We start from the raw sequence: 25,933 nt of genomic DNA on the forward strand, positions 1-25,933 counted from the left end.
AAGTACCTATAAAATTAAGAGATAATATATTTCATAATATTAATCCACACTTATTATATTAGATCGTGCTCTATTTTTACCCGGGCAAAAATCTCCAAAAACTCGGTTAGATCTTACGCCCTATTAACTCAATATTTTCCTTAGATAATAAATAGCGGAACCCCTAAATTAACTATATATCGAAGAGTTATATCGGGGAGCAATAGACACGATTAGCCTAGGGTAAATTTAAGAGCCTATTAATATAGTATCTTATTCGATTAAGACAGCCCCTACTTAGATTCGAGCAGAAATCTAAGGGCCTAACTAGCCTAACTGTCTAAATTATATATCTATACTATCTAGAGAATTCAGAGTATTTAGTCTACGGGTTTATCGATCGGTCAATAGGTAAGATAGTTGAAAAGGCAATAAATTAAAGCATTTAAAACGTCCCAGTGGCCCACTTAGTAGAAAATAAACAAATTGACATCCATCTGCACCAGAGCTATATCCATGGATGTTTTCTGGAAAACCAAACTTACCCGCCGATAGTCTAACTTCCTTCTATCCAGTTTTTTATTGATGGTATTTTCAGATCTTATTATGATAATCACCATCCTGATTATGTTTATTGCTGTTAGTATCTTCAGTATATTCGAGCTTATTATAGCATATCTTGTAGTAAAACTCTTTAGTATCCCATTTATGCGAATCCCGAATGCGATCAGCAGGATGTGGAAATGGAATTGGCCCATTTTAACGAAAGCGAGATCATCGGCCCCCATGCGAGGCTCGGGTTCGGGTGGTGATGGGGCCAAAGAAGCCGCAACACTACTTGCAGCCTTGCGATCGGCACTCTGCACAAAACTACAAATACTCCTAGAAGTCTCTTCTTGTTTTTTGAATATCTTCTCAATTTGATTCACCTCATTTCGTTCAATCTCCCACGACTTCTCCAATATACTTCTATTTTCTCCAATATGGGTCTCATCAAAACCGGCATTGCTCTTGCGGGCGCATATGGCCTGATGAAGGCCGGATCCAAGTGAGTTTTTTTTTTCTGGTCAATCCTATTCGCAATAAAATCTGCTCCAAGCTAACACTGTGTTTTTTAGAGCAGCCAATGAACACGAGGACAAGCGCAACCAGCGCTATCGGCAGCAACAACAACCCCCATACACCCAGCAGCCTCCATACGAGCATCCCGGTCCCCAAGGGTACTATGGCCCCAATCCCAACAATCCACCGCAGTCATCTCCATACGCCCACTATCATGGATATCCCCACGGCCAGGCATATCCTCAGGGTCACGGGCAGGGAACCGGTTCCCGGGCTATTACCGACTATCCAAGTCATGGTCAGAACTATAGCCCCAACTATAGTCACCAACAACCATATCCCCAACAGCCCTACCCGTCTGGTTACCAGAATCCTCCAATGAATTATAGTGGCCACTCCAACTATCCTCCGCCTGCCTATGAGCCAGGACCTGGATACAACGCAGCCAACAAGCCAGAGAAATCCCCGGCTGGAACCGCCCAGCAATACAACAGAGACTGGAGGTGATGGGATGGAATAAAAATTGACGGACTGGAGAAGCGCGCATATATATACCCCCGGTAGATTGAAATTTCTCGCATAGCATTTGATGTTCACTTTATTTTCATGTTACTGGTATCTTCACTGGTGAACTCCATTTTGTGTTGACTGGCTGGGCAAAGTCGCCGACCAGTTGGCGTCGATTCCAGAGGGTCTCTCCTATAGGCAAATTAACCGCGTACGGGCGAAGGCTCGAGACGATGAGATGATCCGCAAAAAAGTCGTCCCTTCAAATAGCACCCTGTGTGCTACTCTCCAAGCCCCCTATTTGTCTCAGACCTTCGACTTAAACCTTTCGTGGAATGATGTACTTGGGGTGTTGAGTACTATCCCCCAACATCGGCTTTCTGTGTTCTTCTTTGTCTATATTCCTAGCTTTTCGTGTGTGTGTGTGTGTGTGTGTGTGTGTGTCTCGGTGTATGTATTTTACTTTCATTCTGTGCGAATGCATTTCTCTTGCCAATCTAGGGTCGATGTCCTCCCACTCTGCTCTTTCATTGAGCCTTTCGGGAAAACAAGGCAATGTATTATCCAAGTACTTCAAATCATCATTATTCAAACAGTAAACACCATAAACGTCTGTGATGAATGATGGTCTAAATAACATCCAAATGATTACCGATCGAGGTCAATCAAAGTCACAGATTCCATTCTCCGTCATGAACTGCTGGGTTGAGGCGTGGACAAGGTTGAATAGTCCCCGGCATCATCGGGGATCGTGCGGTTGTCACTATTCCAGTAAGGCAAATAAGGAACCACATCATCCAATGGATTCGTTTCTGATACATTATAAGAGCGATCAGCCGGGATGTCTTTGCAGCCCCCGCCCCCGTCGCCATCCGAGTGGCAGTAGTCAGCCTTCACCAGGCACAAACCGACGTGGACAAGTCCACACGTGCCAATACCGTTTTCCTCGCTGTACATTCGATTGACCCTGTACCGTTGTTAACACGTGATAATGACAATTTGAAAGGGAGGGACACTTACGCCTCTATGATCTGTGGCTTGGTCAGAGCGTGGTATGTGTAGTTACTGACCTGGCCATCCAAATTGCACCAAGTGGAGATTTGACATTTCCCAGGGCCACCCACCATCTGAACATAAGTGCCTTCCAAAGTGTCGGAATTGCTAGAGGCGTACATATCCCTACCATACGGGATATGCGCCGAGAGCCACTTGGTGTTGGGGTCGCCGGGCGTCTCCGGATAATGAACAAGCCAGTCAGGGAGTTTCCGGGCAGCGGATTTGCAGGTATTCTGATCAATAGCGTGGCACATGCCTGAGCCCTTGCCGTGGTTCACGCCATTTGTAACCCACATAGTAGGGAAGTCTGGCTGAAGGGTGTAGGCTGGACCTGCGGGCGCGGGTCCTGAGTACGTTTTGCCTTGGACCTGCCTCCACGCCGTAGTCTGCCAAGGATAGAGCACGACCCTATTGGTTGAAGCCATATGAGTTACCACGGTAGCGGTCATTATTGGCGGGGAAGTCGGAGCGGGCTTATGCGTGGTCTTGCTTGGGGGGTTGCTATACCACGGATCAAGGGTCCAGCAAGTACCCACATCCTTCGGTGTAGGTGACGCGAAAAAGGTTTGACCTGAGACGACGGTCGAGCAACCGCATTGGTGTGATCCGTGAGGTCCTCCATTGGCAAAACATTTAGGATCCTTCTCCAGTTTTGACAAGACTGACTTGGGCAAGCCGGAACTGTCTGGCTTTTGGGTTGAGGTCTTCGATGGCGATGAAGTCACCGGTGGTGTGTTGTGAAATTTTGTTGAGCTAGTCCCTGTTCCCCGACCACTCATACTGCTGCCGCCCAATCCAGAGCCATGCGTGCTATAGGGCCGGCGAGACAGGTGGCATGCAGATTTCCCCTTGTGGGTACCCGTGCTTTGTGGAGTAGATCTGGTGGGCGAGGTCCTGGGTGTTGAATTGGGGGACATTGGCGTGCTTGTGACACTTGGGGTATGTTGGAAAAGCGCACTCGACTGAGAGCGTCGTCTGGAGCATACATGTGGAGGGGTGGTTGTCCGTGGAGTGGACGTACCCGAGGACCTTCTGGAGGAGTTGGAACTTGAAGATAAGGGGAAGGAAGTCATAGGCGTGCTGCTCACAATTGGAGTGGATTGAGAAGGCGCACTCCACTTCGAGTGTCGTCTGGAGCATACATGTGGAGGCGTAGTCGTTCGTGAAGTGGATGTACCCGAGAGTTTTCTGGAGGAAGTGGAACTTGCAGATGAGAGGGAGGAAGACATGGGCGTGCTGCTCACAATTGGAGTGGATTGAAAAGACCCACTCCACTTCGAGTGTCGTCTGGAGCATACATGTTGAGGCGTGGTGGTTCGTGGAGTGGAAGTGCTTGAGGAGCTTCTCGAAGAACTTGAATTTGAAGACGAAGAAGATGGCGAAGACGAGGATGTTGAGGATGAGGATCTTCTCGAGGAACTTGAACTTGAAGATGAGGACGATAAGGATGATGATGAGGATTTCTTTGAGGAGCTGGAACTTGAAGAGGAGGAAGAGGAAGAGGAGGAGAACGACGACGACGATGTTGAAGATGAAGACGAGGATGAGGATGGCTCAGAAGTCGAAGTCGAAGAATCTGATTCGGATTCGGATTCGGATTCCTTCTTTTCTTCTTTCTTCTTGTTCTCGTCGTTTGCTTTCTTCGTGTTTGACTCGATTCCCTTCAAGTCAGGATCGATCTTTCCTGCAGCTGGCGGACCAGGGAGATCTGGCAACTTCAAGCCTCCCCCACCCAGGGCCTCCCCGATGGACTTTGCACCGGGGCCGATGGATTTCCGGACTTTGGACACTCCTTTCAAGGCAGATTTCAAGCTCCCACTCGTCTTGGTATTTTTGTGGAATAGCGCACCGAAAATGCCACCACCACTATCGTCGTCCTTGTCATCTGGCGGAAGAACAGTATCAATGGATTTCTTCGCCTTTTTCCATCCCTCCTCGTCATTCGGGTTCTTCTTGGCATCTTCCCAATCCTTCAGTGCGGCGGATACCGATTTGGGGTATTTCTGAAGCAGCCCAACGTACATAGCGGTAGCTGACGATGATGCAGGGGGTTGAGAGGTGATTGGAGTTGCACTTTCCCCTTGGTTAGATGGGTTCACGGTGACCATCGTGGGAATGGCCTTAGTCGAGCCTCCGGTGACTTGATAAATGGTGGATTGGGACGTAGTCGGCTGAACCGTTGGCACGGTGTTGCTTGACGACCCAGGAGAATCTGGGGAAATGCGTGAATCGCTCGGTCGTGAACTGCCGGAAGGCGTGTTCACTGGGGCTGGGGGTCCTGAGCTGCTAGGACGGCCAGAGGGACCATCGCCAGAGGGACTGTTGGCCGATACAGGACTATGGGTAGATGTGCTTTGTGATTTCCCTGTGTGGCCAGCTGCCGGGGGATTGGTAGGCGGGATAGCCGAAGACTGCGGTCCACGAGGCGAATTGAGTGGGAGAGATGTCCCACTTGAGAAGCCACCTGGAAGAGGCGTTGGCGGCTGAGGCGTACCTCCACCGGGCCGCTGTCCTGAGCTATTGGCAGAAGGACGCGTGCCACTCTGGAATTCATGATTCTGGCTTGTGTTCTTGAATCTGGCAGGGACTACTAGGGGTATTGACACTGGTTTCTGGGGATCAGGTGAAGCAGAGCCACCCAGTGAACCATGGCTACCCACAGAGGTAAAGCCCCCAGCCGTGGTAAGGACGGGCGTCGAAATCCCCCGGGTTAATGCCTGACTAGCCAGGAGATATAAGACAAGCAGCGTCCTAGGGCTCTTGCTTCCAACCATGGCCATGGCAGGAAGTGGTGTGTTAAGAGAGAAAAGATAGAAGGAACTAAGCAACGTAAGGGGAGGAAAACAAGAGAATGCCAGAAGAGACAAACATCGTAATATAGGGAGAGCATCGCGTAACAACGCATCTATTTTCGTAGTATATCATCGTGAATGTGCCCCCAAAGTCTCCCGCGAGAACGAGGATAAACGAAGAGTGGGCCTTCAGGTCACTAGCGTCTTTTCGGGCCTGAAGCAAGGATACACCTCACTTTTTACGCGTGTTTATTGCTCTGTTTAAAATCCATCGAGGATCAGTCGACCGTTGCCGATTATCCTCCTTAGGGTTTCGCGACCCCGAAGGTGTTGGTTCTTGCCAACCACCCAGTGTCTTCGACATCTACACAAACCGACCAAGCAGATATATGCCCAACGTAGCAGTATTTCGAGACGATCAGATTGTGGAGGGGATGGTGCCGGGCCTACGAATATGACCAGGGGCTGTGAAATTGGACTTCCGTAGGGACGCAGCTTGATTATACGCGCTGAAAAAAAAGTTTCCACGCGGAGAGACGCCTACAGTGGCGTGATTTCTAGTTGATTTGAATAAAATTTAGACTGTTTCAGTGCTTCATTTCCGGTGGCTCTGTTGTAAGCGGTCAGCAAAGGATAGACGTTTCCACGTAGATTAGCGTCTCGTACAGACCTTTTCCCTGTTTCTTCGTATAAATGGTGTAGGAGTTTGTGTTTGTGGGGAAAATGGCCCCAGGAGCTCAAGTGCGAAAATTGACCTGAAGCCCATATCAAGTTGATATACGCGCTCATGATGTGAAACTACCAACCCTTTGACTCTGTCTTAGTTTCTATTTATTTGAATATAATTTGAATCCTCTTGGGAATCTATATTATTTTTCTTCTTTTTCGTCGACCATATTTAATTAACAAGTGCGGGAGCGATTTGTGTTGTTCGTGGATGATCGCATCACTGCCCCATTGATCTCGTCTCCCCGAGAACTCCGCCACCATCGATCTCTCAGCTCCATTTCCACTTCCAACTTGGCGCACGTAGATGCAATCCACGTTTCTAAAATGGGAGCAACAGGGATTGCCCTGACAGCTTTCCACAAAGGTTCTCTGGCTGATTTCCCCTAGTTACTGTGCTCATCATACTTTGTATATTCAGCCCTAAACAACCAGGGAGATTCCAATCTTTGCCTAATGGAAGCGTTGAGCACATAAAGAATATGAGTGTATATGCGGCACTTGACACCGAGGCAGCCATGATTAATCGTTCTACTCCCAGGAATTTTTTCCCTTAGCGCGCTTCGGCGTTCTCCATCAAACCAAGCGCCTCATCCGCAGTGATACGGTTCGACGGTAGGAATCGCATCAGTCCTTGAATCACGGAGAGAAGAGGTGCCAGTGTTGGGTCGTGCACTTTCTTAGAGAACATGTGTTCCAATTTGAACGGTTCAGAACCTTAAATAGCATAAGCCATTGAATACTTTTTGCTACGGATGTTTTGCCTTACCTTCTTCCACTCTCAAATCCTGCAGAGTACTTGCTTGCATTGCTTCCCACTATGACTGCCATTCAGACGGCAACCGCTCGACGAAGCCGATCATCTGGAAAACGAAAACCTCATTTTCGCCTAGATACCAGAAGGGATATGTTGTAAACAAGAATGCGTAGATCTGTATCATAGGTGTCAATGCTTCTTCCTGCGGCATAGAGACCTAGCTCACTGACCATGCACCCAATACGCCATAGGTCAACGCGATAATCAAAATGATGTGTGAATATTGTCTCAGGCACCCGTAATGTACCGAGTTGGGCCAGCTTCTCGGGGCTCCTCTCCTTGCAGAAAACTTTCCCCCACATCAAATATGCGAATGTCCTCCTCATCCTCGTCCACCCAGTCGACCCACTCTGCTGCCTTGACGAGCTGTGCGGGAAACTCATTCCCTAAAGGCAACCTATCAATGCGGGCCAATGGCTCTATCTCTGGCGTCCCAAGAACTCCAAACAGCTTCTCCTCTGTTTTGTGGGCCAAGTGAGTGCTGCTGAAGGCCATGTTTCGGCCGCTAATATCTGTCATAAAGTTAGCAAGTACATTTCTGTCTTTGAAAACTCGACCTTACCCCCATGACACATGCCGGCACCATGAATGAAATTGGCAGCCTCTAAAAGCTGTTTCGACATTCCAAGGATGATCTCTGATTCTAGTTGATCATGGCCGTCTCGGTAGTCAGCGAGAACCCGATGGACAGAAGGACCCAGTCACTCCGAAAACAGGCATTGGTGGGCTCCGTTTGGGCCTTGGTGAGAGAAGGAGTCGAATAGCTGCACAATATAATGCGAAAAAGAACTCCAGAAAGAGTGCTTTTCTAACAGCTTCAGATTGCGGAGTTCGCGGGATTCCTGAGAATTGGCCCTCATGATTTTCAGCGAAACCCATTCACCCCGACTGTGATATTGTTAGTCGTGACCAATAAACTGATTGACTGGGTTGGTCCATCAACGCATTCTCTGTCGTATGCAAGCCAAACGGTTGAGAAGCTACCCCAACCCAGTTTATGGTGTACTTAATAGGGACCATCCTTGAATATATCACCGAGCATAACAGGATGATACCCCCCAAACTGGTACCTTGAGAGTGACTCCTGTGTATAGAGGAGATTGTGCTGGGAGAAGACAGATAGATCCATGTTAATGATCACCTGGACGGCCACCACACAGAATTGAGCATAGAAAATCAGTTCTCATAGTGAGACTACTCATTTCCACTTCCCAAACAATCTTGCATGTCCGAGAGTGTGCTCGGTGGTTTCATCTGCACAACCGGCGCCTTAGCACCTCCCCTTTTCAGGGCGTGATCGACAAGCCTGATCAGCGGGGACTGCAGAATATGATGTTTTCTCCACTTGGCGGGTTGTGGATGAGTGACGGGTGTGTTTGCAACGAGGTTGATCGGAGCATTCGGGAGGATTCAGATGAAATGCGCACAAAAGAGGATCTTGTCCAGAAGCTCGAGGGACTGAACAGGGCGATCCTGAGCGAAATCCTGTGGAATCCTCAGGCGCCAAGCCACAGGTCCCCGACCGCGCATTAAACTTCTGATCTCCACCTCCCCAATGCCCCCTCTCTCCCTCGCGGCCTGAGGGACTCTATCTTTCGCCATGTTGAGTTCCAGCCGTAAGGAGATGGTCGCCGAGGAGGTCGGGCTCGACAATGCCCAGGATGATCGCGATATGCATCGCCTGGGCAAGTCGCAGCAGTTCAAGGTCTGTCTCCACGCGGCCTGCGATCGGAACTCGCGCTGACCAGCGACAGAGAAACTTTCGCTTCTACTCGATTCTCGGATTCACCACGACCTTGATGGCTACATGGGAGTCGATTCTGCTGTGAGTTGGATGGCGCGCCCGGTCGCATGACACCACATTAACGGCGGATGCGCAGGACGAGTACATACGGGTTGACGGACGGGGGTCGCGCCGGCATGATTTATGTCTATATCGCTTCATTTGTCGGGTTTTTCGCTGCTGTCATTTCCATGGCAGAAATCGCGTCCATGTAGGTGGAATCCCGTCGTGCGCGCGTGATATCCGGTGAACTAAAGCTAACTGCACGCTAGTGCGCCAACTTCGGCCGGACAATATCACTGGGTCAGTGAATTCGCCTGGCCCAGGTCGCAGCGATTCTTGAGCTATCTGACTGGTAGGTTCGATCTTGGTTCGATATTCCTCATGGGACGTGCCACTGATGCCATCCAGGGTGGTTGTCGGTGTTGGGCTGGCAGGCGGCCTTTGCCAGTATTTGCTTTCTCTGTGGCACCCTGATTCAGGGCTTGTTGGTTTTCAACTACTCGACTCCCGGTGACTACGTGTATGTTTACGAACGCTGGCATGGGACCCTGTTTACCATGGCCATTGCAGCTGTCGGGACCTTGGTCAATACCTACGGTGCCAAGTTCCTGCCACCGCTGGAGGGTCTGATCTTGGCCCTGCATTTGGGCGGGTTCGTTGCCGTCCTGGTTCCTATCTGGGCCATGTCGCCGGGTCAAGCCTCGTCGACGGAGGTCTGGAAGGAATTCACCAACTCTGGTAGTTGGCCGAGTATAGGCCTGGCATGTCTGGTGGGCCAGCTGACTCCCATCTTCTCCTGGACAGGGCCTGACGCGGCGACACATATGTCCGAGGAGGTTCGCAATGCGGCCTCTATCGTTCCCTGGTGCATGGTTTCGACGGCGTTGATCAACGGCGGTCTGGGGTTCATCATGCTTGTTACCCTGCTGTACAATATGGGCAATCTCAAGGACGTACTCGAACCCGCCAGTGGATTCTCTTTCATCCCGGCCGTCAAGCATGCGACGGGGTCGAGGGCGGCCACTAACGGCGTGGCGGCGATCATTCTGGTCATGGAGGTCTGCAGCGCCATTAGTATCCTGGCAACCTCTTCTCGCCAGACCTTTGCCTTTGCTCGCGACAATGCCCTTCCATTTTCGCGTTACTTGGCCCACGTGAACCGACGGACACAAATTCCGGTCTGCGCCGTGCTTGTTTCGTCTATGATCACCGTGCTGCTTTGCTTGATCAACATCGGATCCACCGCTGCGTTCAATGCCATTGCCTCGGTGATGATTGCCGCGCTGTTCACGACCTATATTCTGTCGATCGCCGCCTTTGTGCGCGCCCGGTTCCAATCAGACGGCCTCCCGCCGTCGCACTTCTCACTCGGGCCGCTTGGTTTGCCCATTAATCTTTTCGCCTTGGGCTATCTCTGCTTCGCCATCATCTTCACCTTCTTCCCTACCGCCAACAACCCAACACCCGTGGACATGAACTGGTCCATTGTCGTCTTTGGGTTTGTTGTTATCTTTGCTATTTTGCAGTACCTTGTCCATGGCAACCGCGTCTACCAAGCGCCTGTCACGCAGGTTCGCAAGACCGAGTAGGGGTGTCATGTTTTATATCCCGGCACTCAGGCATCGATCCACAGTGGCATGTACCTCCTTGGATCGCCGTACATATTTTCCCACGCACATATGGTAAATCTAATTTGTATAGTTGAAGTTCTGGGCAGTGGAATGAATAGAATATTTCGGTTTTATTTATTAATTTTTTGCTTCAACCTTCCCAGTTGTCATCAGTACTGTGTTAGCATCGAGGGGATGAAGATCCTCAAAATAATCCAACGTCCAGGGGTTTAACCCCTGGAAGGACCTGTCTAATGTCAGCGGGAGGGACAAAACAGCACATTCAATCATTGGACTGCGATCCCACTGCTTCTAAACCACGAGTGAAAATCGGATAGACAAGGTCACCGCATGGAATGTGAGAGTTTTCACCGAGTCTCCTTGAGATCCCCCCCCCTCCCCCTTCCCAACGACATCCTGTAGGCCACGCGTCATGTAGACCGGGAACTCCATTTTGACTGGCGAGCTCTACTGCAAAAAATTCTTATCAGTTGCATTATGATGTAAAGTTATGGGACTTGTGGGTGGCGGACAGTCACTCACCGGGCATTCGAGTTTGCAAGCTCAATTCCACGCGTGGCGGGCAGAAGATATCGAACCATTCGAGTGTTGTGTCTGGCTATTGTGTCCGGCTTCCTGAAGACTTGGTCAGCGAGTGCTAGAGCATCATTCATTGCAGTTAACCTCGCAGACCACCATGCGTTTACTTCTGTACTTCGCGCCGCCGGGAACCTCCGACGGCAAAGTATATCATCGCGCAGGGCCACATGCTGACCGGGAGTTTGGGACTTTACTATTCCAGTAACATAACAAGGGCAACGGAGGCGCGAGCTCGTATCGGAGTCCGATATTGCCCTGATTGAGGCTTGGGTGGTAGGTGTTGTGCAACATCGGCGACTTACTCATGTTGTGGTCGGGTGATCTGCTGAAATTGATATCTCACCGGAGACAATGTGCGTGGTCAGTCGGCAACTATTCCAAGGACGTGGAAACCGGGATAGCATCGAGTGATTTCAATCTGCGCCAGGAAGTATGGTGCCAGGGGCCAATAAAGAAGTATCCGATTGGATCATCCGGGACTCGAGTCTTTGATTATGCGAGTAGGGAATTCACGGCGCTGCGGGAAAGGCTTGGGACGAGTCGCGGCGGCATAGCATGATCGCGATCGGCGGTCATGGATCGAGTGGCATCTGAGGTTTTGGTTCTTCTTATGGTTAAGGGGCCACAGTGCCAAGAGGCCAGTAAAAGGAGAGGAGAACCACACAAGCAACCGCGATCGAGAAGGGGTAGCAAGAAAGTAGTGAGAATGAACGTGATTGTTCCTATAAGTTTCCGAAATCCCACCACGTGGAAAATCCCTCGATGTTGCCGAGCGCGGAATCCGAATCCTGATATCCTATATTGTCCATATCAACAAACTGCGAGGGATCTGTCCAGAGCCACGGTGTATTCGTCATGAGGCTGTCGGCAGGTGCAACCAGTTTGTCGCCGAGCGCCATGCTACCTGGCGAAGCGGGTGCCGAGCGAATATGTGTCAGATGAGGTGGCATATGCGCCGTCTGTCCTCCATCGGCTGTGTTGACGGTCACTTCGGGCGACATGGCCACGATGATTTCAAGTGTGGAGGCGGGGCCCTCGGATTCCTCGCGAGCAACTGCAGGGGTTAGTGAAGGATGAAGGAGACCGCCAGAGGATGTTTCGTGGTGTTCTGGTATGCAGTTGACCTGAAGCACATCCCACATCAACGGTATACTCAGATGGATCTTGGACGGCTCCCAATCATAGTCCACACTTTCGGAGCCAGACGCGATTCGCGTCATCTTGTTCAAGGTATGGTCCTGGGTATGTCATGTCAGTCGGGAAAACTTTGGGCAGTCTGGATCGACATACTAAGGCTTGACAAAGAGGCGAAAAGGAGACAAATCTTTTCAAAAACCTCCTACATTTGGCAAAGTCTGTTTTGGATTTATATTTCAGTCGGGGGTCTGCGGCGCAGCAATAATAGAGATGCACCGTCGCTGCGATGGCGGCAGCATGTCCAAAGAACGGGTCAACGAGCCGCATCTTCTTGTCCGATACCATGTCTATCATGCGAACAATCCAAGTCCCGTGTAGCAAAACCAATTCAGAGGACCGTCGCCAAAAGGCATTTGGGATGGCCAAGTTGTGGTTGTATTGCGAGGCCACAATGTAGAGAAAGGGGTGATTTAGCACGGTCAGGATAGAATGGTAAGTGAACTGCAGCTTTAACCAAGGAACCCAGTAGTCCCGATTAACACGAAGCTCGTCACCTTTGCGCTCATAAAACTTGACCGAGTCATAGCGGTGACATTGTGACATCTTGTTTTCGATTTCTGTGAGGTCTGACAGTATCATCGCGTACATGGAGTCATTTCTCCAGGGCGCTTTTAGTCTGTTTCGGGCACACTCCGAGACGTATGTTCGCACGCGACTCCAGACCCATCCAAAGTGGGCGGCCAAACTCCAAATACTGATGTCCGATGGTCTGGCACAACCGATGTCATCTCTGGGTAACGGTGGGGGTTTAGACTCGAGGTCCTTCTCGGAAACCTGCTCTCCACCAGCGGAGACATAAAATGAACGGAGAATCTCGGATGGTACGCTGAGAAAGCCATCCTGTTGACCGTAAGACTGCTCTAGAGACTGAAGACTCCAAAAGAGGCGCTTCTTCCGCTCGGTGGTGGAACAGTCAAAGACATAGGTGGACTCCAGGTCCAACTTTGCTGAGCGACAAAGTTGAAAGGCAAGTCCGAGGTGAAAGCGACCGAGTCGTATATTCCCATCTGCATTTGAGGTGAGTCGCGCGAAGTGAGAAATGAGGAGCCACTCGGTACCTACCTATAAAGGAGGAATATGATAGTAAACAAAGGCTTTCGATGGTTTCCAGCTCTACAGTCCCATTAGCCATACGAAGCATGATCAAGCTTCGAGCGCTGTCGCCATAATGCTGGAACTGGTCTTGCTCTCGGGAAAATCGTGAGGTCAGCGCGAGGATGCTACAGACAAGTTCTTCGGACAAGCAGCTCTGGTCTCTGAGCTCGTCTCGGTCAAAACACCAGATTGGCTGTCGGTGGCAATTTTCAAAGTAGAGGTCTATCCCTCTGGCGATTGCCGGCGAGGAAGCTTGTAGACCTGAGTCTTCGAACCCCAAGCCAAAGAGAAAAGGATCGTTGAGAGAACAGTTCGGCTCGCCAGAGGACAGCCGGGTGTTAGTCGAGTAGGAGGTTTCCGACAGATCATTGATCGCATCGTGTCCCTGTTCCTGACGGGCCGGTTGGGCCGGTCTAAAGGAATCCGTTAGAAGAATATGCCAATGGAGCAGATTGTGAGATCGTTTCTACCTAGAACCATTTAAGATGAGATTTACCTTCTCTTCCAGGTAGGCCAGTCGGTCACTCTAGCGAAATGGTCAAACACACTCCGCATCATTGAACGCTGTGATGGACATACACCTACCGATTGGCCACCCCGAGATCCCCTGGGGACTGACGTATAGAGACACGGCTGGTTCAGCCGTACGCAGCTGGAACAGGCCGGTTTCTCGGCCGGGCAACGGGTCTTCTTCCGCCTGCATAGCACATCAACCCAGCACCCGGACCATCTCAGGATGAGGGACTCTTACCTGCAATTCAGACAGGCCTCATGGGAACGTAATCTTCCACGATGGATTTCACGCGACATCATCGTCGAAGCAAGTGGGGAATTGCAGAATGGTGAAAGGAATCAGGTCCACGCTGGGGATCAAGACGGGGTAGTTCTAATGATTTAGCTGCGGGGTGGTGACAAAGCGCCCGAAGCATCATTAATCCCTCGGGCAGAGAATGCGGGAAACCAAGTGGGGGAGAGCACTTAGCGCAGGGCAAAACTTGTCAAGGCATGACAATTGGCCGTACAGAATTCTGGCCACGGGGGGAGTGCAAGTGATCGCTGCAGCTCTGCGTCCGACATAAACAAGCGGGTGACACGGTTGCGGTGTTTAGACTCCACATGCCCCATCGCGTCTTTGCCAGAAATAGTTAAAAAGTCCTCGATAGCGAGGGTTGACCTTGAAGAGATAACAGAGGGGCGCTTATATCGATCGTGGATCTACTCTCTTTGTCTTGCTCGGCTTCACCTCTGAATACCCCTTTGTGACCTCAAGATAGATAGATAACACGGTTCAATAGAAGAGGTCTGATAGTTGAATCCCTACAAGAATATAGTTTCACCCCAAAGATGAGTTCCCGGACGATAACACGCGTCTTCCAATGAATTCTTTTCCGATAAGCCGATCGAAGTCGACTATAACCTTGGAAGGGTCATGAGAATCGGACGCCACTTGAAATCTAATTCAATCTTTGATAAACAAAAAGGTCATGAGACTCTACCTCTCGGAGAGTCCAAGGTTAAAGACCGTCATTCTCATTGCATAAAACACAAACACGCTATGTCATTAGGGGGCGTAACATATTAAAGAAACATCTTAATAAACCAGGGCTTCATTGCCGGTCTGGCATGCCATTCCCCCACAGCATCCACTGCTCTCGCGCGCCACAGCCGAACCACAGTCTTTATTGGCCTGGCTCTGACTCGCCAGCTTCGAGCAGAAATCAATGTCCTGCTGACTCGTGGACGCATTCACTGGCAAGTGTTGCCGAGCGGGCCAAATCTCATGTCCTGCCTGCTCTTCTCGCTTGTGGTGCTGCAACACAATATCCCGCACCACGGTCTGGAAATACAGGGGACCCTTCTCCATGCGCGGGTGCAGTTCTCCGTTGACGAAGACCCCCGTGTTCAGGTTCTTCTGTGTGTGGATGCACAGATACTTGTCCTCGGACATGATCCGCTTGTACATGGCGTTGATCAACTCAAAGTCTTCATCGCTCGAGCTTTTGTTCCGGTACACCTCGTACTGCATGGAGCATTTGCCCGGCGAGGTCGGAATAAATCGCTGCATGAAAAAGAAGTGTGGCCTAGTCTGGGGTTAGCATGACATCAAGTAGAAGGGGAATGGACAGGACATACGAGACGGTCATCGAGGCGTTCGGGAAGTAGTATGTGCTGGCAATCTTCAGCCCGCGCGAAATCTGCTCGGGCGTGGCGTTGGCATAGTGCACAATGCTGCCATCCTTGGTGTCGACTGCGTAGGCACTCAGATCTGCCAACGACGGAATATCCGGGTGTGCCGTCAGGCAGTGGTAGCACTCGTTGTAGTTGTCGGCCAGGATCTTCCAGTTGAAGTCGCCCTCCATCTCCCAAGTGTGGTCGAAATTGTATTCCTCAAAATTGAAGTCCTGGAATCGGGACTGCAAGTCGATGTCCTTGAAATCATCCTCCCACGCAATTTCGGGTTGCTCGCCTGCATCCAGGTTGACCCAGATGAATCCGTTGTGATCGATATGTACATGGATTGGCAGGAGGCCATTCTTGCTCTTATCGAAGCCCTCCAGGTCCTGGTATCCGGGCGCCTTGGCCAATTTGCCATTGAGACCGTACGACCAACCGTGGTACTTGCAGGAAAAGATCCTGGAGGTCCCTTCGCCCTCAGTCACCACAGGGAACGCTCGGTGTCGACAGACATTGTGGAAGGCATTGATGTTTCCTTCGCGATCTCGCACCAGGATGAAGGCATACCCGGCGACATCATACCGAAGCCAGTCACCGGTGTTGGGGAGACGCAATTTGTGGGTCGTCAGAAGCCACTTCTTGGAGAAAATGGCTCGTCGCTCCAGTTCGAACATCTCCTGAGAGGTGTACCATGACGCTGGCAGTGCTCGCGTGGTCGCGTTTTCGTTCTTTGGGGAGGCGCCAGAGCCGAGGCCCAGGTAGCTTTTCAAGAAAGATGAAGTCATTGCGACCGAAGTTAAGCAAAAAAGTTTGATTTCCTTGGATTGCTGTTGGATTGCTACTCCAGGCCAGCAATCAAGCCGATTAATATACCCATGGCATCCCCTGTATACTCAACTACCTTGCTATCAACCGTGTCGGTTCCACGGTGATTGATACCCCGGATCAGGGCTACGGCCGGTCCAGTGACCGGCACGGAGGATCGCCCCGCATATCTGCTATCTGCCGACGGTTTTCACACCCGACCGGACGTATCTCCAGGAGGGGTCAGCACGGTAAACGGTTCGAAATACCGGCCTTGTTAAAGCGCCACTCGGAGTGCACGGTTTTGCCGCCGTGCCTGATTCTTCGAGTTGCCGTGCAGAACCCAGCGATTCGGATGAACACCCCCTTTGCTCAACACAGTAAGACCTGCTTCACTTTAACGGGTCCTACAGCGGTTTATGTGGCGTGTATTGTACTTTGTAGGTGAGGGACCCAGCTCTGCATGGCTAGCATCGAGTATCTACTGGGTGGGTTTTCTGCATCTCCGTTGATGAAGGACATGTGTTTGTCTGATAATGGATATAGGACTGACAACTTTGCATTTATAAACCAGCTCTACTATGCCCACTCGGTTTTCCTGAGTAGCGTTCTTTTTTGTATTCTTCGAAAGCCAATTGGAAACCTAGTGAAAACTAAGATATCCGTGGATATTATCAATTCAGAGCTTATTCGACCTCGATGCCTGCTGCCACAAAGTCACCAGAGGACCATCTTTGCCGTAAACAGGATCATCCTCAGGAACTGCAACGCTCGTGATTTCTTCCACCAAAAGATGCATATCTTCCTTGCCTTTACAAAAGTTATTTCGCCACTTCGGCGCGGCCTGTCAGGAACCATGTGATCAGCGATATCTTGGTTACTCCGCAGCTGTCCCTAAAGATTCTAAGCTACTTACTTCAGGATATACACCGATGTATCGATATTCGTTGTCTGCGCTGATGGACCGATGGGACACGCCGGCCGGGACAACGACCACATCACCGGCGCTGACATCCACCTCGACGCCTCCCGTTGTTGCTGCATGTTCACGGCCAAGAACTAAAGTTGACTGGCCTCGGATGATCGCTAGCCTGGATATTAGTGTCTTCTATTGTCCTTGACTCCCACCAGGGAAATGAAAGTAGCACACCGTAACATTCATGGGTGTTGGGGTGAAAATGCGCTTCCCAAAGAGGCCCCCATTCTCCCTGCGATGGTATTAGCAAGCCTGTATGATTTTCGAGTATTGTGATAGATAAACGAGGACGGAATTGGAACTCGGGTATTGAGCTCACCCTCTTCTCCCAGTGATTTCCCTCGCAAAGTGTCTGTGCCGAGTCTTGGGTTATGGGGCGTGGGAGAACATTACGATACACCAGAGCTGGCACGGAATTATTGGGAACCAAGTCACCCTTGGTCAGGTAGTATGTCTCGGGCGGAGCGATCCGGTCTCGCAGCATGATTTACGTTTAGGCAAAGACAGACAATCGAAGCTTTCTCAAATGGAAGAGCTGGGCAGCTACCAGACGAGACTAACGGCTCGGAAGGCTCATTAACAGACCCCGTGTTTCGATCAGGGTGTAAAACTCGTATGACGTGTTGTCCGATGTGAGATGATTCCTCCGCAAGTAAATGAACTGTAGATAGCTACATCTATATGGTTTCCGATCACATGAGCGGGTTGCACCCGATCGCCTGTCAGACAAGAAGGATCGAACTCAGAAGTCAATTGATAAAAGAGCCATGGCTGTCCATTCAAACCCAATAGTGTCAGATAATACTTCCATGTGACTCGGGGGTATTGATTGCGAGTGGCGAGCCATGGGATCGCGGGTTATTGGGCCATGCAAGACATATCGGCAGACGTCCATGACTCATGGGGTTTCGTTTCTATTTTTGTTCCGCGTCTTATACCTGGTCTCTTTCAAGGAAGAGCTGTGCCAATCATACCAATCCACGACTTGGTGATGTCCCGATAATGATATCGCTTTGCACCCATGGAGATCCGAATGTATATCACTCTGCGTTAAGCTCGTTCATAGCCCAGGGTCCCTTCCCAGGCCGATCTTAAATGTTGTCGTGGAGGTATCGACAGCCGATAGGCACGCATCTCTCAGTATGCTTCATATCTAGAGTTTGGCGTGTACTTCGAACCGGCGGGCGACCAGCCGACGCCCCGAGCGGTGCCAGAGGGCAACACGCGGGACGAAATCGATGAGATATCCCGATCAGGAATTGTGATCCCGCGCAGGTCAGTGGGGCAGTCTCCAACTGCCGGGCAAGATAAGAGACATGCTGGGGCGAAGTCGCCACTGATCAACTCCCAAGGCAGTGAGAGTAGAATACGGAATTCCCCTTTTTATATGAAGATGTGCGTTTTTCTTGCCGAGCATAGGTGGCGGTCCCTGTAGATCCCATTGAATGGGTGGAGAATGCTGCCAATGCTGGAACCATCTAGAGATGCCGAGAGAAAACTTGGGGTCACCGCATGCCCCGCACGCGTTGACTAACGCCAGTCTCAACGGCTGTCCATCGCTGTTCGTAGTTCGATGCCTTGCCTCTGTCAGATTGGGGAAGGGATTCATGCACTATGAGTCCTTCAAATGACAACTATGCCATTCATAAAGTTGCTCTGAAACGCACTCGTCAAGCTTGCGGTCCCTGTCGGTAAGTGAGAGATATGAGAGCTATCACAGGATTTTCGAATCAGAGGAGGGGGATCCTTGAAGTATAAATGACTTGCATGCTGATCCCATATTGCAGACGGAAGAAGGCACGATGCCCAGGCGAGAAGCCAGCATGTTCGCTATGCCAGAGGTTAGGCCAGCGCTGCGTGTACGGGCCGCAGGCGGCTTCGGCCCGGATCAGACACACCCGAATGTCTTCAAGTTTGAGCCAAGATCGTGTCCAGGGTGAGATGGATGAGGTATGCACTGCGCTGATCTTCTTAAATGCCTCGGAATGTGACGTATGATCTTGCAAGACCCCGGAGATTTCGAACTCACAGCGATTCCAACGAATTGAAGATCGGCTGGAGAAAATGGCCTGCATTCTCCAGTAAGCTTCATCACAGTACTTTTCATGGCCAATAAACAACGGTAGTTCCTGACAGGAATGTCCCATATTAGGGAAAGTTTGCCTAAGGTCAATCCGCTGGCCGATGTCCCAAGTAGGACTATACAGCCACGCAGAAACTCCGAACACCGTCACTCTTGTAGCACTCAGGAGAGTCGCGGCACATTTGGTGTCCAAGGACATCATGAGGAGGACTCGCTCTGGTATGTCTTGAAACATCCAATCTACCCCAGTGACTGACGATCTTTTTCTAGGTCTTCGTTTCCTGCGGATTTTCTTCAATCCCAAGTGGAGATTTACCTCACTTACTTCCATGACCAGCCATATTGTGTCTTTCCCAGAGACTGGTTACTGAATCATGCGGGCTCATTGCCACCAGAAATTGCATTTCCGCTGGTAGCACTCACGTCGCGTGTTCCCCACCGCTCGCATGAAGCCTTTGGAGACAATGCCCGTGCCACCAAGTATTGTGCGCAAAAAGCATGGGCCGTTCTATCCGGGCAATATAAAGACTGTCGAGTCGGGCTTTCATTTCTCCAGGGGGCTTTTTTGATGGCCCAGGTGAATTTTGCCGACGGCCAAGCGCATCGCGCATATGCATCTGTTGCCCTGGGCATTCGAACTCTCCAGTCCGCGGGTCTGAACAAAGATAAGTATGCATCATCGGTGCCCAGCTCTGAAATAGAAAAGCGGAGGCGTATAGCGTGGGCCTTTTTCATGCTTGACCGCACCTACAATGCCTCTCGCAATTACTCGCTCTGTCTGGCGGATAAACACTTCACGCTCTCATTCCCCTCTGCAGGCACCGAAGGGCCACATCAAGAGAATGATCCATTGTTCCACGGAACGCTGCGCGATGGGCCAGAAAAGAAAGGGCAGAATGTCGACCATGGCATCCTGGCCTGTCTCCTGCGACTGTATTCGCTGTGGGGCAAAGCCACCGAGTACGTGTTCGAGCCATTTGATGAGAATGATTTACCGCCGTGGCAAACCGGGTCGGCGCTGGCGATTCTAGAGTCCGAGTGGTTGCAGTTTGAGACTCGGTTTGCGGACACACATCGTTATATCAACGTCGACTTCAAACGACGCGCTCGTGAAGAACCCGAGTCTCGCGCATACCTCTCCACTTGGATGTGTGTCCAGTTCCTCTTCCATTCTATCCAGTGTCTTCTGCATCATCCCTTTGTTATCATGATCAAGCTTCGCCAGATGAATGGGAATCTGTCGGCGACCTTTCTTCAAAAGTCGTTTGAGAACTCTTTGCTGCACTCGAGATGGATTGCGCGCTTCATTCGAGAAATGTCCGAGGTTGACTTTGGACTGTATGATCCTTTCCTAGGGTATCTTGCCGCAATCGCGGCCACAATTCAACTGGAGCATACGGGAAGCAAAAACCCGCAGATTGCTCTGTTGGTGAACAGAGAGTTCCAGACTCTGGTAGACTTCATCACCGAATTATCCGTGCATTGGGAGAACATGAGGGGTCTGGTATGTCGGCAGGTCTCAGATTGAATGCTAACGCTAACGACCTGGAATTAGGTCAATAAACTGAACGAGCTTGCTTCCCGGCATCAGAATTATGGGTCTCTGTACTACAACCAGGACGGATACTCTGGTGCTCTTTCGAGTATGCCCACTTCATCGAATATCCCGAGGATGTCTGCCGAGGATGAGGCTCTCACGTGGGATATTCTCGACATGGGCTCGTCGACTTCCCAGCTTGGGGATTTGATCCCTAATCACGACCAAGAGATAGGAACAGGTAGTCCGCGATTCTCGGATCACTCGCTTGCCCCGATCTCGCAGGGACCAATCCCTCATGACATCTCGCCTCTTCATGGGAGTGTGCAAGAGCCGATCTCTCATGATTCGATATCAGTGTGGCCATTTTCGAACGGCAATGGTTGTGATGCGCTTGGAGCAGCGATGCCCGATATTCCAGACTGGCTGATGTTGGAAGATTACATGGCGGAGCATTTATAAAGCCGATGTCGATAAGATGAAGGCTTTGATGCAATGGGTGGGGTTTGGTGTACCGGATACCTTGTGAGATTCGGCAGGCAGGCCATTGTCCGTTCGTACTCAAAACTCATCGAGAGTAGTATCAGGGACCACTCCCTAGTAATGATATATAAAATTTGTTAACCTCGTCCTATCATGAGAGGAAAGATGTGTCTGCGATAGCAGATGAGCTCCTGTCTCCCTTATATCTTACTCGGTTGCCAAGACGAGGCAGTCAGAGCAGCGTTGAATGCGTCTCGCTCCGAGGTTCTCAACTCTCTTCGCTCTGGTCCTCCACGGCTCCCGTCTCCCATGAAAGCGTCGCCCTGGAAGCGCTCGCGGAACTGGACGGGGAACGTCCACTTGTCCAGAAGATCCTGGGGGAGACTGCGTTGGCGACTTCCAACAATATAGTTGCCAATGACGGGCAAGAATTTGAATCCACTGGAAGAAGCCGCATAGTTAGTCATAATATTTCGGTTCATCAATATTCGCCGGTTGGCTTTACTCACTGTCCACTGCCGCCGGTCGCGATGAACAGGTTCTTAGGCTCGGGTTGATAGTCCATTATGAAGTCGCCGGTCGGCGTGTCGTTGTACCAGCACAATCCAACGCGCTCAAAGCCCCTTGGTGCAAAGTGTGGCAGAAAGTCCTTCAGCCCTGCCACAAGTCTCTGCACTCCATCCGCCGGGACAAAGTTGGCGCGAGTGGCTACGGCCGAACTGGGAGGGGCAAACACAGACGACGGCGAGGTAGATGTGTAGCCGAATCCATGAATGGCCACCTTCAAATAGCCGGTGCTTTCATGTGCCGGGAAGCAAAAGAAGCCCGTCGAGAAGTTGAAGTAAATGGGGAGGTCTTTGAGCTGGGCTACCTCCTCGGGCGTGAGTTGTAGATATCCCACAACCTGTGCCGCTGCGAGCATCGAGTTCCTCGCTGGGACAAGACTCGCAGTCCAAGCACCCGTCGCAACGATGAACCGGTCGCCCTGGATCTTGTTGCCGCTCTTGGTACAGACAGCTGTGATAGTCCCATCGATCGCCTTTTCGAATTCCTCGACCTGGCCGCTTGGTCCTGTAACAAGGGACAACCCCACTGAGGCACATCGTGACATGAGCTGACTGACCGCAAGGCCCGCGTCAGCCCATCCGGCCTACGTGTTGTAGAAGCCCCCAAAACCACGATCGGCCATCTTTCCCATCAGCCTGGGGAAGTGCTGCTTAGCTTCTCTGGTGCTTCGGACTGCAACCATGTCTTGGCCCATATCGGTCAAAATGCGCTTGGTTTTGGCAATGTACTCGACGGCCCGTGGTTGTACTGGCTGTTCGGGAGTGCTGTCCTGGCACACCCATTGACACGGAGTGGAATGGAATGCATCTTGATACTCAGGGGTCTTCCACAGATCGTACGCCTCTTTGGCAATGCGCGCATACACGGGGTCACCTTAGTCGAATTGGATGATGCGTGAGATGTCGTTGCTCGACCCGTCGGGCACAGGGGGCATAGATCGGTCCAGCACCGTCACGGAGTTGTAGCCTTGCTGCACCAGCGTCAGTGCCGTGGAGAGGCCAAAGGCACCTGCCCCGACAATGACGATACGTTCGTTCTTGTCCATAGCAGATGGAGAGAGTGTAGTTTGAGACAAGCTCAAGGTAAAAGCTTGGGAAACCACAGCGACCGGGAGGGTAAATGAATCCCTTTATACATTCTCTGGCCGGATTGCACCCCGTTTTCACGGTCCGCGTACCGCTTCTCATGAGGAGATTATGTTAACATATCTAGTGCGACGCGAGGTTCTGGCATAGTTGGTGGGTCACTCGATAGGAGGCTCCCGTTGATGGCCTGAAGCTCCTGCCAGTCCACGGATCGTGTCACGGCCCGTCTCCGATCGACAGCGCCTTCGACCTCACAGATTACTGTGCCCTCATGTCGCATGATTTGGTACTCTTCTAGAATCATCAATCTCCCTAAAATGCGGGGCCGAAGATGAGATCGAAGTACTCGCTTGAAACTGATCAGGGGCAGGCCTCCTACTTCGCACCATCACACGAGCTGAGAAATGGACGACTCAGGCGTGATTCGTGTCTTCAATCACCAGGGATTTATCCTGGCTATCAAACAGGGCATGTCCCATCGAAACCAAGGACAATGTGTGTGATTCTTGTGCCGTGAGTGAGTCCACGCGATGGTCGTCGGGGTGGCCCCACCAGAACAATAGCAACGCGACCTTACAATGTGTCTTTGTCTTCCATCACTCGAGCATATTTCGGCCAAGATGACTTCTCAACTCTTTCCACACCCTCCTTCGTCCTGTGCAAATTTCTGACCCGCATGGAGCGCGTGGTGATTGTTGGAGCAGGTTTGTATCCTCGTCAGATTTTAAATACACCTCTAACTACGAGCTTAGGTCTCTACGGCCTCGTCGCCGCCAAGACATATCTGCAAGTTGCCGGTGTTTACGACGTAGCCAAATCAACCGACAATACCCCTGAGGCTGGCGACGCGTTCCCTGCCTGTTTCACGGAGACTCAACAGCTTCACACACACGATGTTTCAGACTGTCGCCTCCTTGTGATTGACTCCGCATCAGATCTCGGGGGTACCTGGGCCGAGGAGCGACTATACCCGAATTTGCTGAGCCAGAACTCCTACGGGCTTTATGAGTTCAGCGACTTGCCGCTCTCCGACGTCGTCCCAGAGGAGGATAACGAGGATGACTCAACGTGTCAGTTCATTGCCGGCTGGAAAATCAATCGGTATCTGCATGCGTGGGTTGACAAGTGGGACCTGCGGAAATACATACGGCTGAACTGGAGGGTAAGTGGTAAAGATCTTCTTGGAGAGTCCGCGTCTCACGGTGTGTTTAGGTCAATGGCATTACCCGCCTGGAGAGCAGGGAGTGGAAACTCGATCTCAGCGACAGCAAAGATTCTAACCAGGCTATTCATATCATCTGTGATAAGCTGATTTTGGCAACGGGCCTGACTTCGGTACCAAACCTCCCAAACCCCAAACCCGTTGGCGAGGTATCTGAACCTGTTGGTACCGTCATCCATGCCAAGCATGTCGGAGACTGGGCTCGAGAGAATTTAGGATACCAGCCCTTACCGAAATTAAGTCCATCATTCAATAGCGACGCGGGTCGCGAGTTTGGCTCACGACTACGGTCTGTGGCCATATACGGTGGCGCCAAATCAGCATTTGATCTGGTGCACTTCTTCGCAACTCTGCATCGCAATGATCCTAACTTGCACTTGCGGTCGACCCCCAAAGACCCCGTGCAAGTACACTGGATTATTCGAGATAAAGGTGCCGGCCCAGCATGGATGGCACCGCCCACTTCGTCACTCCCAAATGGCGAGACAGTGGCCAGCGACAAAGCGGCGAGCACACGACTCCTAAATCATCTCAGTCCATGCTGCTACGAGATCCCTAAGCGGCTATCCCCGGCTTCTTCTCCCCTAATATGGGGGTGGGGGTTTCAGATGGAGGGCTCGTGGCTTGCTCGTTTTTTCCACGGGAATCCTTTGGGCCGGTGGTGGATCCGGAGGTTTTGGGCCTCTGTGGATCAGAACCTCGAGGAGATAGCGCGATACAGTGCCGACCCAAAGTTGCAGAAGCTTCGCCCAGATAACAGGTCTGTCCATCGTTCTCTTCCGAATATTAGGAGACGATTAATCTTTGTTTAGTGTCGTCTCGTGTGCCTCCAGTATCGGGATTGCGAACCAGCGAGATCTCTGGGAAACCATCCGCTTGCCTCAGGTGCATGTCTATCGATCAACCATAGCCAAAATCACGGACACTGGCACAAAGTTGGACGCTAGCATTCTCCGAACTGCCAGAGTTGATCTGGAGGATGGTACCCGAGTTAACGACGTTGATTTGGTTGTTCACGCCACTGGCTACAGACCAATTGTGCCCGTCCAGTTTCAGCCACCGAGCTTTCGGCTCACTCTGGGTCTTTCCGGCCTGGTGAACCATGAACCTCGATGCGACCCAGAACAAAGCCAAATCAATTCCCTAGAAAGAATCAATGGCTCCCTGGACTCCGTAACCGAGGCCCGTATCCAGCATTGGCATAACCTTGATGAGAAGTCAGAGGTGATGGTGAAGAAAAAGTTAGCTGCCACGGGTTGTACCCCAGTCGACCGCACCCCACCTTCATGGATTGAATCACACAAGTTGCTTCCATATCGCCTTTTTCGCCGCATGGTTGCGCCCGAATTGGTTGCACAAGGCGATCGATCTTTTGCTGTCCTCGGCATTGTGCTATCCTCCACCATTGCGGTGGTTGCCGAGGTTCAAGCGCTATGGGTAGCTGCCTTTTTGGCTGGGGGCTTAGATTCTTCTGTGGATTCAAAGACCCATCGGAATGATTGTCTTCGTCTTCAAGATATCTCGCAGGATGTCATGGACAATTCTATTTCAGAGGATGTTGTCCTTGGGTCGCTGACTGGGACTGGGTTGGAAGTGGATGCTATCCAGGTAAGTCCAGAAGAGAATCCGGCTGGCTTCAGTGTTGGCTAATAGAAATCGATAGTATAATGATATGCTTCTGCGAGATCTGGGATTGAATCCATGTCGACTAGGCGGGGGATTTCTGACAGAGCTCACGGGAGTCTATGAACCATCAGCATATGCGGGGATTGTG

The 25,933-nt window shown here is 51.1% G+C and overlaps 12 protein-coding genes across 12 annotated transcripts; 4 read left to right on the forward strand and 8 right to left on the reverse strand.

Annotated features, from left to right (window-relative positions):
* Positions 1-962: 962 nt before the first annotated feature.
* On the forward strand, positions 963-1,548 carry NUU61_009488 (uncharacterized protein; the record flags this gene model as incomplete). Its single annotated transcript, XM_056660013.1, has 2 exons — positions 963-1,027; positions 1,098-1,548. The coding sequence occupies 2 exons, from the start codon at positions 963-965 to the stop codon at positions 1,546-1,548; spliced, it is 516 nt and encodes a 171-aa protein (XP_056508306.1).
* A 690-nt stretch (positions 1,549-2,238) lies between these two features.
* Positions 2,239-3,053, reverse strand: NUU61_009489 (uncharacterized protein; the record flags this gene model as incomplete). Its single annotated transcript, XM_056660014.1, has 2 exons — positions 2,239-2,515; positions 2,569-3,053. 2 exons carry the CDS (start codon positions 3,051-3,053, stop codon positions 2,239-2,241), a joined length of 762 nt encoding a protein of 253 aa, XP_056508307.1.
* A 361-nt stretch (positions 3,054-3,414) lies between these two features.
* NUU61_009490 (uncharacterized protein) lies at positions 3,415-5,378 on the reverse strand (the record flags this gene model as incomplete). Its single annotated transcript, XM_056660015.1, has 2 exons — positions 3,415-4,157; positions 4,304-5,378. The coding sequence occupies 2 exons, from the start codon at positions 5,376-5,378 to the stop codon at positions 3,415-3,417; spliced, it is 1,818 nt and encodes a 605-aa protein (XP_056508308.1).
* A 1,789-nt stretch (positions 5,379-7,167) lies between these two features.
* Positions 7,168-7,562, reverse strand: NUU61_009491 (uncharacterized protein; the record flags this gene model as incomplete). Its single annotated transcript, XM_056660016.1, has 2 exons — positions 7,168-7,451; positions 7,502-7,562. The coding sequence occupies 2 exons, from the start codon at positions 7,560-7,562 to the stop codon at positions 7,168-7,170; spliced, it is 345 nt and encodes a 114-aa protein (XP_056508309.1).
* Positions 7,563-7,804: 242 nt separating this feature from the next.
* Positions 7,805-8,068, reverse strand: NUU61_009492 (uncharacterized protein; the record flags this gene model as incomplete). The annotated part of the gene is given in 2 exon segments (XM_056660017.1): positions 7,805-7,944; positions 7,957-8,068. The coding sequence occupies 2 exon segments, from the start codon at positions 8,066-8,068 to the stop codon at positions 7,805-7,807; spliced, it is 252 nt and encodes an 83-aa protein (XP_056508310.1).
* Positions 8,069-8,539: 471 nt separating this feature from the next.
* Positions 8,540-10,314, forward strand: NUU61_009493 (uncharacterized protein; the record flags this gene model as incomplete). Its single annotated transcript, XM_056660018.1, has 5 exons — positions 8,540-8,644; positions 8,694-8,764; positions 8,820-8,933; positions 8,995-9,077; positions 9,134-10,314. The coding sequence occupies 5 exons, from the start codon at positions 8,540-8,542 to the stop codon at positions 10,312-10,314; spliced, it is 1,554 nt and encodes a 517-aa protein (XP_056508311.1).
* A 1,343-nt stretch (positions 10,315-11,657) lies between these two features.
* Positions 11,658-14,040, reverse strand: NUU61_009494 (putative C6 transcription factor; the record flags this gene model as incomplete). Its single annotated transcript, XM_056660019.1, has 6 exons — positions 11,658-12,173; positions 12,226-13,139; positions 13,195-13,640; positions 13,698-13,753; positions 13,813-13,924; positions 13,979-14,040. 6 exons carry the CDS (start codon positions 14,038-14,040, stop codon positions 11,658-11,660), a joined length of 2,106 nt encoding a protein of 701 aa, XP_056508312.1.
* Positions 14,041-14,818: 778 nt separating this feature from the next.
* On the reverse strand, positions 14,819-16,187 carry NUU61_009495 (aromatic ring-hydroxylating oxygenase subunit alpha; the record flags this gene model as incomplete). The annotated part of the gene is made up of 2 exons (XM_056660020.1): positions 14,819-15,308; positions 15,361-16,187. The coding sequence occupies 2 exons, from the start codon at positions 16,185-16,187 to the stop codon at positions 14,819-14,821; spliced, it is 1,317 nt and encodes a 438-aa protein (XP_056508313.1).
* Positions 16,188-16,885: 698 nt separating this feature from the next.
* Positions 16,886-17,666, reverse strand: NUU61_009496 (cupin domain-containing protein; the record flags this gene model as incomplete). The annotated part of the gene is made up of 4 exons (XM_056660021.1): positions 16,886-17,050; positions 17,123-17,292; positions 17,357-17,414; positions 17,502-17,666. 4 exons carry the CDS (start codon positions 17,664-17,666, stop codon positions 16,886-16,888), a joined length of 558 nt encoding a protein of 185 aa, XP_056508314.1.
* Positions 17,667-18,796: 1,130 nt separating this feature from the next.
* NUU61_009497 (Zn(II)2Cys6 transcription factor) lies at positions 18,797-21,264 on the forward strand (the record flags this gene model as incomplete). The annotated part of the gene is made up of 6 exons (XM_056660022.1): positions 18,797-18,873; positions 18,970-19,132; positions 19,190-19,263; positions 19,335-19,484; positions 19,536-20,769; positions 20,821-21,264. The coding sequence occupies 6 exons, from the start codon at positions 18,797-18,799 to the stop codon at positions 21,262-21,264; spliced, it is 2,142 nt and encodes a 713-aa protein (XP_056508315.1).
* A 221-nt stretch (positions 21,265-21,485) lies between these two features.
* Positions 21,486-22,897, reverse strand: NUU61_009498 (NAD(P)/FAD-dependent oxidoreductase; the record flags this gene model as incomplete). Its single annotated transcript, XM_056660023.1, has 4 exons — positions 21,486-21,726; positions 21,795-22,403; positions 22,440-22,725; positions 22,762-22,897. 4 exons carry the CDS (start codon positions 22,895-22,897, stop codon positions 21,486-21,488), a joined length of 1,272 nt encoding a protein of 423 aa, XP_056508316.1.
* Positions 22,898-23,613: 716 nt separating this feature from the next.
* NUU61_009499 (uncharacterized protein) lies at positions 23,614-25,809 on the forward strand (the record flags this gene model as incomplete). The annotated part of the gene is made up of 3 exons (XM_056660024.1): positions 23,614-24,099; positions 24,150-24,919; positions 24,972-25,809. The coding sequence occupies 3 exons, from the start codon at positions 23,614-23,616 to the stop codon at positions 25,807-25,809; spliced, it is 2,094 nt and encodes a 697-aa protein (XP_056508317.1).
* Positions 25,810-25,933: the final 124 nt, after the last annotated feature.

This window comes from Penicillium alfredii (assembly GCF_028826965.1).
Source record: "Penicillium alfredii strain IBT 34128 chromosome Unknown utg000011l_segment0_segment0, whole genome shotgun sequence".
Lineage (NCBI taxonomy): Eukaryota > Fungi > Ascomycota > Eurotiomycetes > Eurotiales > Aspergillaceae > Penicillium > Penicillium alfredii.